Source organism: Stomoxys calcitrans, chromosome 3, assembly GCF_963082655.1.
Source record: "Stomoxys calcitrans chromosome 3, idStoCalc2.1, whole genome shotgun sequence".
Taxonomy (NCBI): Eukaryota; Metazoa; Arthropoda; class Insecta; order Diptera; family Muscidae; genus Stomoxys; species Stomoxys calcitrans.
Window position 1 is genome coordinate 101,974,259 of NC_081554.1, and position 12,963 is coordinate 101,987,221.

The following is a 12,963-nucleotide window of genomic DNA, read 5'->3' on the forward strand; positions in this document are numbered from 1 at the left end:
ACCATACGATGGGAGTATACTAATTTCGTCATTCCGTATGTAACCCCTCCAGACCCCATAAGGTATATATATTCTTGATTGTCATAACATTTTAAGTCGATCTAGCCATATCCGTCCATTTGTCTGTCGAAAGCACTTTAACTTTCGAAGGAGTAAAGCTAGCCGCTTGAAATTTTACACAAATGCTTCTTATTAGTGTAGGTCGGATGGGTTTGTAAATGGGCGATATGGATCCATGTTTTGATATAGCTTCCATATAAACCGATCCTGGATCTTGACTTCTTGAGCCTCTAGAGGGCGCAATTCTTATCCGATGTGGCTGAAATTTTGCATGATTTATTTTGTTATGACTTCCAACAACCAAGTATGGTTTAAATCGGTCCATAACCTGATATAGCTGTCATATAAACCAATCATCGATCTTGAATTCTTGAGCTGAAATTTAGCATGAAGTATTTTGCTATGACTTCCAATATTTGTGCCAAGTTTCGTTTAAATCGGTTCTTAACAAAATATAGCTGCCATACAAACCGATCTTGGGTCTTGACTTCTTGAGTGCAATTCCTATCCGATTTGTCTGACGAGTTTTATTACAACTTCAAACAACTGTGCCAGGTATGATCTAAATCGGCCCATACCCTGATATAGCTGCCTTATAAACCGATCTGGGATCCTGACTTCTTGAACCTCTAGAGGGCGCAATTACTATCTGATTTGGCTGAAATTTTGTACAACCGCTTCTCTTATGACCTTCAACATACGTGTCAAATGTAGTCTGAATCGGTCTATGTCCTGAAACGGCTGAAACGCACGATCTCCCGATTTTACTTTTTGAACCCCTAAAGGGCGCAATTCTTATTCGAAGTACCTAAAATGTTACACATTGGCTTCTACCATGGCCTCCATCATTCAATTTAATTATGGTCGGAATCATACCATAACTTGGTATAGCTCCAATAGCATAGCAATTTTTTTCTTGTATCCTCTGTTTACCTAAAAAAAGATACCGCACATAGAACTCGACAAATGCGATCCATCTTGGAGGGTATATAAGATTCGGCCCGGCTGAACTTTGCGATTCGATTGCCGAAGGGTAACCTTTGAATGTGTGCGTATTGCAAAATTACAAACTTGCAAATTTTGCCCATGAACATTCCACTAAGGAACAGGGACAAACTTCTCACATATCAATGAGTGCAGTTCAATTAAAGTTTAAGCTCAATGATAAAGGGCCTCCTTTTTATAGCCGAGTCCGAACGGCGTGCCGCTGTGAAACACCCCTTTGGAGAGAAGTTTTACATGGCATAGTACCTGACAAATGTTGCCAGCATTAGGAGGGAAAACCACCGCTCAACAGGTGGTCTCACCAGGATTCAGCGTCATAGGCGGCCATGCTAACCTCTGCGCTACGGTGGCCTCCTGGTGTGCGTATTGCAACATATACATTTATCGGCTTGCCGTCCATTCATTCTCCTAGTTTTGAGTTCTTTCTATTTTGCAATAAGATTTAATACCCTCCACCATATGACGGGGGTATACTAATTTCGTCATTCTGTTTGTAACTCCTCGAAATATTCGTCTAAGACCCCATAAAGTATATATATTCTTGATCGTCATGACATTTTAAATCGAACTAGCCATGTCCGTCCGTCCGTCTGTCTGTCGAAAGCACGCTAACTTTCGAAGGAGTAAAGCTAGCCGGTTGAAATTTTGCACAAATACTTCTTATTAGTGTAGGTCGGTTGGGATTGTAAATGGGCTACATCGGTCTACGTTTTGACATAGCTGCCATATAAACCGATCTGGGATCTTGACTTTTGAGCCGCTAGAGGGCTGGTCTCGATTATGTTTTATTCCGGGACCTGAGTGAAATTTATTCAGGTCCCGAGAACTCATATACAGTAACAAACAATAAATCTACTTTTTATGGGCTATACGACCCTAAATTAGAAGATCGGTCTATATGACAGCTATATCTATATAGTCTGATCTGACTCATATGTGGGGTTGAGTAAGTAATGAAGCTTTCATAGGTTCCCGACTCTTAAACTGGAGATCGGTCTATATGACAACTATATCTAAATATAGTTCGATCTAAAACATATTTGGGGAAGATGTCGGAAGGCTTGAAAATGACTCACCATTTAAAATTTCAGCGAAATCGGATAATAAATAAAATTTTTTATGGGCTTCAGACCCTTTATTGGCAGATCAGTTTATATTGCAGCTATATCTAAATATAGCCCGATCTGAACCATATTAAGGTCAGATGTTGGGAGATCTAAAACTACTCACTGTTTCAAATTTCAGCGAAGTCGTGTAATAAATAAAGCTTTTATGAGCTTCAGACTCTTTATCGGGAGATCGATCTTTATGGCAGCTATATCTTAATATTGCCCGATCTGAACCATATTTAGATTATCGTTTCAAATTTCAGCGAAATCAGATAAAAAATAAAGCTTTTATGGGCATCAGACCCTTCATCGGGAGATCGGTATATAGGGCAGCTATATTTAAATATAGTCCGATCTAAACTATATTTAGGTCAGATGTCGGGAGGCCCTAAACTACTTACTGTTTCAAATTTCAGCGAAATCGGATAAAAAATAATGAATTTATGGACATTAGACCCTTTATCGGCAAATCAGTCTATATAGCAGATATATTCAAATATGGTCCGACTTGGCCCGTTTAAGACTTAACCAGCGTGCATCAAAAAGACGTATCTGTGCCAAATTTCCGCTCCATATCACAATTTTTGAAGGTTGTAGAGTGATTACAACAGACGGACAGACAGACACACGGACATCGTTAAATCGTCTTAGAATTTTACGACAAGCCGAAATATCTATACTTTGTAGAATCATAAATTGACATACCTCCAATCGTATGGTAGTGGGTATAAAAACAAGTTAAAGGGTGCCAAGTTCGGTTTGGCCGAATCTTATATACCCTCCACCATGGATCGCGTTTGATAAGTTCTTTGAATGACTTTTTCAAATAGAACAGAAAAAGGCGTTAAGTTCGGCCGGGCCGAACTTTGAATACCCATCACCTCGGGTATATATGTTAACCATCCTTCGACAAAATCCAATGAAAAATGTATACCTCATGCCCATAGCAGCTATATCGAAATATGTTCCGATTTGGACCAAATACTTATAAGTACAAGTCATTGTTCAATTGCGTATAACAAAATATTGGTCTTTTAAGTAGCTATATCTAAAAATAAACCGATATGAACCATCGGTCTATATGGCGGCTATATCCAAATCTGGACCAATTTGAGCCAAGTTTCAGATATATAGCGAAGGGCCTATCACAATTCACTGTCCGAAATTTCTGCAAAATCGGACTATAAATGCGCCTTTTATGGCCCCAAAACCTAAAACCGAGAGATCGGTCTATATGGCAGCTATATTAAAATCTGGACCGATCTGGGCCATATTGCAGAAGGAAGTCGAAGGGCTTAACCTAATTCACTGTCCCGAATTTCGGCGACATCGGATAATAAATGCGCCTTTTGTGGGCCCAAGACCTTAAATCGAGAGATCGGTCTTTATGGCAGCTATATCCAAATGTGGACCGATCGGGGCCAAATTGAAGAAGGATATCGAAGGGCCTAACACAACTCACTGTCCCAAATTTCAGCAAAATCGGATAATAAATGTGGCTTTTATGGGCCTAATATCCTAAATCGGCGGATCGGTCTATATGGCAGCTATATCCAAACCTTAACCGATCTAGGCCAATTTGAAGAAGGATGTCGAAAGGCCTAACACAACTCAATGTCCCAAATTTCAACAAAATCGGATAATAAAGCGTGATTTCAACAGATAGACGGACATGCCTAGATCGTCTTAGATTTTTACGCTGATCAAGAATATATACAAACACCAGTATATATATGTCATAGAAAAACACCACCTCCAAAATCTCAGTCAAATCGAGTAATAAGGCTCAAAAAGTCAAGCTGAGAGATCGGTTTATAGACCATACTTAAAACAGTTTATGGAAGTCATATCAAAACAACATATTAGAATTTTCAACCATATTGGATAAGAATTGAGCCCTCTAGAAGCCCAAGTAGTCTAATCGGGAGATCGGTTTATATAGCTGATATATAAGGATGTGGACTGGACTGGACACAGTTGTTTAAAGTCAAAATAAAACACTTCATGCAAAATTTCGGCCAAATCGGATAAGAATTGCGCCCTCTAGAAGCACAAGAAGTCAAACCCAAAAACGGCTTATATGGCAGCTATATCAGGTTATCCACCGATTTGAATCATTCTTGGCACAGTTGTTGGAAGTCATAAGAGAACACTTCATGCAAAGTTTCAGCCAAATCGGATAGGAATTGCGCCCTCTAGAGGCTAAAGAAATCAAATCGGGAGATCGGTTTATAGGGCGGCTATACATATATTGTACTTATTTGAACCATACATGGCACATTTATTGGGAGTCACAATATAACATTTCATGCTAAATTTCAGCTAAATTGGATAAGAATTGCGCCCTCTAAAAGCTCCAGAAGTCAAGACCCAAGATCGGTTTATATGGCAGCTATATCAAAACACGGACCGATATGACCAACTTACAATCCCAACTGACCTACACTAATAAGAAGTATTTGAGCAAAATTTCAAACGCCTAGCTTTACTCCTTCGAAAGTGTTTTCGATAGACGGAAGGACGGACATGGCTAGGTCGACCTAAAATATCATAACGATCAAGAGATTCGTCATGACATTTCGAGGTGACGAAATTAGTACCCTCCACCATTGGATGGTGGCATTGGTGGAGGGTATAAAAATATGCATATGCCATTGAACATAATGCACCATCCAGATCAAAATGCATTTTACGTATGCCGGAACGGCCTTGTGTGTGCTCTAATGCACTAACAACACAGGCAATAGCTGAAAAATACGCAAACAATATCCCGAGTGCCGTGTCGAACACAAGCTACGCTCAGTGCGTATTCCGCGAACATAGTCGTGGACGCTAATAAGAAAAAATGGAAACATGTGATATGAATCTAATAAATAGTATTTAATAAAAAAATCTGTTTCTACCATTGCTTAAAAAGTGTAAACAATTATGAAATAATCAGCGTTTTGTTAGTGAAAATGCATGCACGACCATGAACAAGTAAGAGCGTGCTAAGTTCGGCCGGGACGAATCTTTTATACCCTCCACCATGGTCGCATCTGTCGAGTTCTTTGTGCAGAATATGTTTTTGTGCAAACAAAGAATAATGAATAAGGACGGAGGAGGAGCTATATCAAGTTATAGTCCGATTCGGGGCTCAAGAAACAAAATAGGGAGATCGGTTTATATGGGAGCTGTATCAAGCTATAGATCGATTCTGACCATATTGCACACGTATGTTGAAGGAGGAGGAGCTGTTGTACAAAATTTGTGCCAAATCGGATGAGAATTGCGCTCTCTAGAGGATCAAGATATCAAAACACTATGTGCAAAATTTCAGTCAAATCGGACGAGAATTTGGACCATACTTCGCACAGTTGTTGGAAGTGACATCAAAACACTATGTGCAGAATTTCAGTCAAATCGAAAAAGAATTCCGCCTTCTAAAATCTCAAGAAGTCAAGACCCAAGATCGGTTTATATGGCAGCTATATCAGGTTATAAACCGATTTGAACCATACTTAGCACAGTTGTTGGAGGTGATATCAAAACAATTCGGACGAGAATTGCGCCCTCTAGAGGCTCAAGAAGTCAAGACCCAAGATCGGTTTATATTGCAGCTATATCAAAACATGGACCGATTTGGCCTACACCAATAAGAAGTGTGTGTGTGTATTTCGACTTAAAATGTCACGACGATCAAGAATATATATACTTGATGGGGTCTTAGACCCATATTTCGAGGTGTTACAAACAGAATGACGAAATTAGTACACCCCCATCCTATGGTGGAGGGTATAAAAATGATATGCCGGAGCAAACAAAGATGCCTGGTCAAAATATTTTTATTCAAGGTAAATCTGGTGAGAAATGTATTCCATCTCTTGTTTCTGTGGATATAATGTTTTCCTTTTTTCCAATCTAAATAAAATGTAGGAACAAATTTAGTATGCGTCAACTGCAACGATTTTGTAGAAATTGGTTATCATCATTATAGCTAAGAAGACAACATACAGCATTAGAGCTCGACTCCTTCTGACATTTTGGTAAGTATTAGAGTTAAAAAAAAACAAGTAAAAGCGTGCTAAGTTCGGCCGGGCCAAATCTTCGGAACGCACCACCATGGATTCTGCTAAAATGTATACAAACTAAATTTAATTGAAGGGCATAATTTTATTCTACATATTAAACTTCTGTCAAACCAGCAAAAATAAAAGCTTCTAGGAACCGAACAAGGATGATCGAGGGACCGGTTTACATGGGCGCCATATCAGGTTCTTGGACCCTACTTGGCACAGTTCTTGGAAGTCATAACAAAACACTATATTCAAAATTTCAGCCATATCGGATAAAAAATGCGGCTTTCAGGGCTCAAGACCTATATCTAAATCTGAACCCAGTTGCAATCCCAAACGATCTATATCAATATTAAGTATCAATATTAAGTAGCTTTACGCGTTCGACTTCTATCGTGATTTCGACAGACGGACGGACATGGCTCGATCGATTCAGAACGACGAGACGATCAAGAATATTTATACTTTATGTGGTCTTAGACGAATATTTCGAGGTGTTACAAACGAAATGACTAGAATAGTATACCACTATCCTATAGTGGTGGGCATAAAAACAAACATTTATTCTGTTAATTTACTGGTCTTTTTATACCCATCACCGGTGGATGCGCGTATATTTTTTTGTCATTCCGTTTGCAACACATCAAATATCCATTTCCGACCCTATAAAGAATATACATTATTGATCGTCGTAAAAATCTATGACGATCTAGGCATGTCCATCCGTCTGTCTATTGAAATCAAGCTATAGTCTTAAAAATTGAGATATTGAGCCTAAAATGTGCACAGATTCTTTTTTTTTCATAGGCAGGTAAGTTGAAGATGGGCTATATCGGCCTACATATTGATATAGCCCCCATATAGATCGTTCCGCTGATTTAAGGTCCTAGGCCCATAAACTTGGGACAGTGAGTTGTGTTAGGCCACTCGACAGCCTTCGTCAATTTGGCCCCGGTCGATCCAGATTTGGATATAGCTGCCATATAGACCGATCTCTCGATTTAAGGTTTTGGCCCCATAAAAGACGCATTTATAATTCGATTTCGCCGAAATTTGGGACAGTGAGTTTTGTTACGCCCTTCGACATTCCTCTTCAACTTGGCCCAGGTCGGTTCAGATTTGAATATAGCTGCCATATAGATCAATCTCTTGATTTAAAGGCGATTTTATAATCCGATTCCGCTGAAATTTTACTAGTGTTAGGCTTTTCGACACCCGTGTCCTATATGATTCAGATCGGTCTATATTTGGATATAGCTGCCAAAAAGACCAATACTATGTTCCAATCAATATCCGTGCCGAATTTGGTCCAAATCGGACCACTTTTCGATACATCTGCTATGGGTATGCAAAGATCGGCCCGGCCAACAATTGACTTTGTTGCAGGAACTTTCTAAATTGAGATGCAAACTACATTTTGTGCATCTATGGAATATATTAACGCAGATGTTTTCACAAAAGATTTATACTAATAACTACAGCCTGATGCACCCCTTTTTATACTTAACACTCAAATTATTTGTAACTGTTTTTGTCTGAATCAATAAAATAATGTGGATATGGCGTAACAGAACTTCTATGAAAATGAATATGGTGCTTTCCTCTTTGCTGATTTTATACAATTGGGAATTTTTCCAAAGCCACTGAGAACTTAAAGTGTGAATGTTTTTATTTTAATTGTTAATATGTATGAAATACATATTCGCAAAGTGTATATATGAAAAATATTAATAAACAAAAAACAAGACTAGTGTTAATAAATAAATGAATAAAAAACCAAAATTTTATTATGAAAATGTATAGTGTTTCTACAATTAGAATAGTTATTTCGGGCGGATTAGTTAAAACTAAATGAAATAGAAGTAGAGACTTTGCAAAAAAATTTGTACAGATGTATTAACACACAGGAGAATTTCCAACATTTTATTCCATCAATTATTTTGAGTTCACTTAAAAATGTAATACACAATGGTTTATCATGTACCGAATAAAGAATAGTTTATTTCCATTTAGTTAACGTTGAACCATCACGAAGTTCATATGAAATAATTATTTCTTTAACTAAAAACCAATAAAAATGTCTTTAGCGCTATATGAAGTTCAACTTATCCATGGGTTCACTTTTTTTGAGTGTATATTTTTGGAAGAAAGCTTATTATTTATTGTTTATTTGTTTCGACCTATGCAAAATAATAAATTCTAATTTGAGGCATAGGTGTCACATTACGGTTTATAAACATCATAGGAAGTAACATATTTTGGAACAAATTTTGAGAAGATCGGTTGATATATGCACTTTCAAAGGCAACCGATGTCCATCAAATTCACCAGTAATGTCGAGAGTCATAAGAGAATTCTTTCCACAAAATATCGTGAGAATCGTTTGACAAAAAACGATATTGTTACAGTATTATGGTATGCAAAGTGGGGCCAGTACTTTGTATACAAAGTAACATGAACAGAAAGACAGACAGATGAATATAGCTAAATCGAATCAGAAAGTGATCCCTGATGGTTATGCTTATTAATGGGTACCACAGTAGTGGTGTAGGGTGAAAAAATATTAAAAACGTGGACCCCATTTTTTGAATAAGCTCAGATGTTGAACAGTTTAAAAGTCCGTACTAAGAAACGTACAATACTACGTGTTTAAACGAATATAAACTACACGTTCAAGTGCTCTGTTAATACTGAATTTTATTTGTCAATGTTCTATCACTAGAACTCTTGAAAATCTTAAAATTAACTAGAACGAGATACCCAAGCAGTGGTATCTTCGTTCGTTCTTATCTTCTATTTTTATTACTATCCTAAGTACACATGCGCTCTAATCTCATTGCTATCCTAAGTAAACATGCGCACACATGCGTTTTTACGACTCAGTAAAAGGGTCAGCGTAATAGTAATTAGCATTAAGAAGATATAAAGCACTTTTGCTGTATCTTTCTAATGTCTTTTTCTCTATTCCTAAACAGCACCCAAACATATTTTCATAGTTTTATGAACATTCTACCAGGCGTATAAGTCTACGTAGTGGACTGTATTATTACTATTGCTATAATTGTATTATTCAACCAGAACATTGAATATGACCAGTTGTTTGGGTGAAAACTTTAAATATCCAACTGTTGTCCAGTTCTAACTTCGTCCAGAATGTATCTGCAGTGAACTCATCAAACTTACAATTTGGTTTTGTAAAGGGCTTCAGAGGAGATGTTTCACAGGATTTATCGTTAGCATCCATCCAGGGCCACCCTCCATCGCAAACATATTCGTTCTCTCCAAAGGTTTGACAGCTATTTAATTCAGAATGCGAAATTAGGTGATAAGAGTCCATTTTAAAATTATAAATGATGTATTCACTCCGCAGAACCGGAATCATTTTTCTGCCCAACTTCTCGAACGGCACGCCAATCATCTTATGAATTTGAGACACCTGATCACCAAACAAAGGAATCCAAACGGATACCACTAATCGATTCTCTATAACAGTTGCCTTTGCCTTTAGCAGCTTGTATATGCTGCGCAGTTGATTCTCTGCTGTCCCTGGTAGCTTCAGATGATCTGGTATATGTTCACGGATTTTATTTGTCTCCTCCTGCAATTGTATAGGCGTGATCAGAGAGGGGTTTAATTTTCCATGATTTATGTCAATTAACAATGCCAACATTTTTAGCTGCACTCTTTCATTATCTTCCACCACAATCTGAAGTTCCTTTGCGACCATAAAGAATTTAGTTGACTTTCGGTAGACGAAGTATTCTTCTTTTACGGTTTCAGTAATGTTGTTCACCCGGTCGACGAGACTTTTAAAGTTCCGATTAACGTCGTCTGTAGTTCTGCGAAGAATATTTATCGTTGACTCTACCACAGATGTTTGCTGTTTCACCAGGTACTTAAGATTATGCTGGTTGTCCACAAGAGTTTTCATATTTTCCTCCATTGCTCTTCTATCTTCGGCATCCATCGTCCCGAAAAGAATATGCTGCAGTGACCCGATGAATTCTAATGGTGCACGTTTCGACATCTTAGCAAAAAATCGTTAAAGCGCTGCCATAAATGCCTCCGTGGTGAGGCCACTGGCCGCCTCCAAGTGAACTGTTCTGTTTTTCATACAAATAAATACGGCTATGTAACCTTTGAACGACCTTTGTCCTCTACCATTAGAGAACTTCATTAACACCGGTCCGGCATAATCAATTCCATAATGATAAAATGGAAATGAAACTTTCACGCGATAATCGGGAAGAATTCCCATTAATTGCTGTGTATTTTGTTGTTTATAACGGATACACACTGGACAACTTCGTATGACCTTTTTTACACCGTTTCTTAAGTTCATTATCCAAAACTTTCTTCTGACTGTACTTTCCACCATTCGATTTCCTCCGTGCATAGTTCTGTTGTGGGCTTCTTGTATAATTAATGTTGATAAAGTTGACTTCTGTATTATCATTGGGTGTTTTCGATCAAATTTCAGGATAGAATACTGTAGTCGACCTCCGACTCTCATAACTCCGTCATCATCCACGTATGGATGCAACGTAGCCAGCTTATGACGATGATCTAGTTGGAGGTTATTTACCAGTTTTCGTAATTCCATTGGCCATTCCATCGTCTGATGTCCTTTCACTGCATACTTTTCTGCTTTCATTAGCTCTTCTCGAGTTAAATACCTCGAAAATGATCGATTTCCTTTCATCTTTTCAATAAAACGCAGAATATATGCGTAGACTCTTAAGAGTTAGTTGAATGAAGAGTATCTTTCTACCAAATCATTCAATAAAGTGGGCGTAACCTTGGTAGAAGTAGTGGAGCAAGTGATAACTTCTGCAGGGGATAAGGATAAGGACTTTTTCAATAGCCTTACAAGCAAAAAGGCTGCTGACAACTCTAATTTAGGCAGAGTCTTTTTGTTTTTAATTGGGTTTACTTTACTCTTTGCAGCTAGCAGAGAGACACCTTTATCGGTTTTAACATATACCACAGCAGCATACGCCTTCTCTGATGCATCAGCAAATCCCAAAATTTTAATATTATTTTTGGAAGAAGTGTTCAGCCATCTGGGTATTTGCACGTCTTGTAGATATGAAATTCGTGTTACAAAATCTTTCCAGCTGCTTTCAAATTCTACATTTAGTTTCTCGTCCCATGACATCTCTAGCAGCCACAAGCTCTGAATAAATAACTTTGCCGTTATTACAGCTGGTGTTAACAGTCCAAGCGGGTCAAATATCTTTGCTAGATATGATAGAGCTAATCTTTTCGTTGTAACATCAGATGAGTACTTTGATATTCTTCCATAATCCTTGCATATTCATTTTTCATGGCACTATCCTTGCTCAACCTTTTTTCAAGGCTAATGAGTCTCGCTGCTGCCTGTTTATATGATCCTCCCAGTGTTTTGTCTTCTTTAAATGGGATTTGCACTATAAAACGCCCGGCAGCATTTCTTTTCGTTGTAGCAGCATACATTTCCAAACATTTATTGTCATCGTTTGCAACCATGTCAATCTCCAACTCTTCAGTCTCCCAAAACCTTTCTATCTCTGTAGTGACATTGACACCCTTCTTCGCTACTGGTGCTCGAACAGTTAACGGACCAGATAACATCAACCCCAGCTTCGTATTTTGCCCCAACATTCCATTCTTTTTATGTATGCAATTTTTGAGTATCTCGACATACACATCGCCGCCAAGCACCATGTCTATCCTTTCATTCTTGTAATAGTTGGGATCAGCCAATTCAAAGTTTTTCCATACGTGCTTATTGTGGAAGAAGGAAGAATGCAAATGAACAGATGCAAGAGCTGGTAAAACAAGCGCTTCGACTTCGAACGAAAAGCTGCTGGGGAACCATGGCTGGATTTCGATAGTAACTTTGGTTTTTGCAATTTCCACCAAATTGTCTCCAAGTCCATGCAACTCCATATTGGTTTTTTCTCTAGGGATTTGAAGTATCTGGGCTGCTTCTTCTCTTAAAAATGTATCTCTCCATGAACATTCTTCACTTGTACCTGCACTCTTTGTCCCATTGGTTCACATGTGTAACCAATGGATGTCAACGTTTTCGGGAAATGTAGCAGCGTATGATGCCTAAATCCACACGTTGCGCACGTTGTGTTACTTTTGCATCGAGTATTTTGGTTATGATTTAGGGACTTTTGACAGATCTTTGTTGATTTAAGCCATGACAGTCGGTCTGGCACTGATAATCTCAAGAAAGTTCGGCACTCCTCGGTTAAGTGTCCATATTTTTTACAATAGAGACACTTATTTTTATCTGCGGCCGGTGATTGTAGTTGTTATTGAATTTTTTCGACCCGGCTGCTTCCAAATTGTTGTACCGCTCCTCTAAGAATTCCAAGACATCTTTAAGTTCCTGGATTTCTTTTGATTTTCTTGTATGCTGTTCGTACAGTAACAAGCCTTCCTTGTCTAGTTTACGGATTATTACCCGATCTATTACCGCATCAGAGTTTTCTATGTTGCACTTCATCGCTTTTAATGCTTGAACACATTCTATTGTAGTGTCCAACAATCCTTTTATTTGTTTGGAGATTTCGCTAGTAACATTAGGCTGATCCAACAAACGATCTAATATTGTCTGGAATAAGATTCTCTTAGTTCCATAGCGTAGGTTTAGAATTTCCCACGCTGGTTGGTAATTGCTTCCATCGGCTGGCAAATGTTTTATGATTTTCGATGCTTCTCCTTTTACATGTGCCTTTAAA

At 38.2% G+C, this 12,963-nt stretch overlaps 3 protein-coding genes across 3 annotated transcripts; all 3 read right to left on the minus strand.

Moving 5' to 3' along the window:
- Positions 1-9,299: 9,299 nt before the first annotated feature.
- LOC131996076 (uncharacterized) lies at positions 9,300-10,196 on the minus strand. Its single transcript, XM_059365524.1, has one exon. It carries the CDS (start codon positions 10,194-10,196, stop codon positions 9,300-9,302), a length of 897 nt encoding a protein of 298 aa, XP_059221507.1.
- Positions 10,197-10,271: 75 nt separating this feature from the next.
- On the minus strand, positions 10,272-11,387 carry LOC131996077 (uncharacterized). The gene is made up of 2 exons (XM_059365525.1): positions 11,001-11,387; positions 10,272-10,931 (listed from the first exon to the last, which is right to left on the minus strand). Exons 1-2 carry the CDS (start codon positions 11,385-11,387, stop codon positions 10,272-10,274), a joined length of 1,047 nt encoding a protein of 348 aa, XP_059221508.1.
- A 98-nt stretch (positions 11,388-11,485) lies between these two features.
- Positions 11,486-12,160, minus strand: LOC106094138 (uncharacterized). The gene has a single exon (XM_013261328.2). The coding sequence runs from the start codon at positions 12,158-12,160 to the stop codon at positions 11,486-11,488; it is 675 nt and encodes a 224-aa protein (XP_013116782.2).
- Positions 12,161-12,963: the final 803 nt, after the last annotated feature.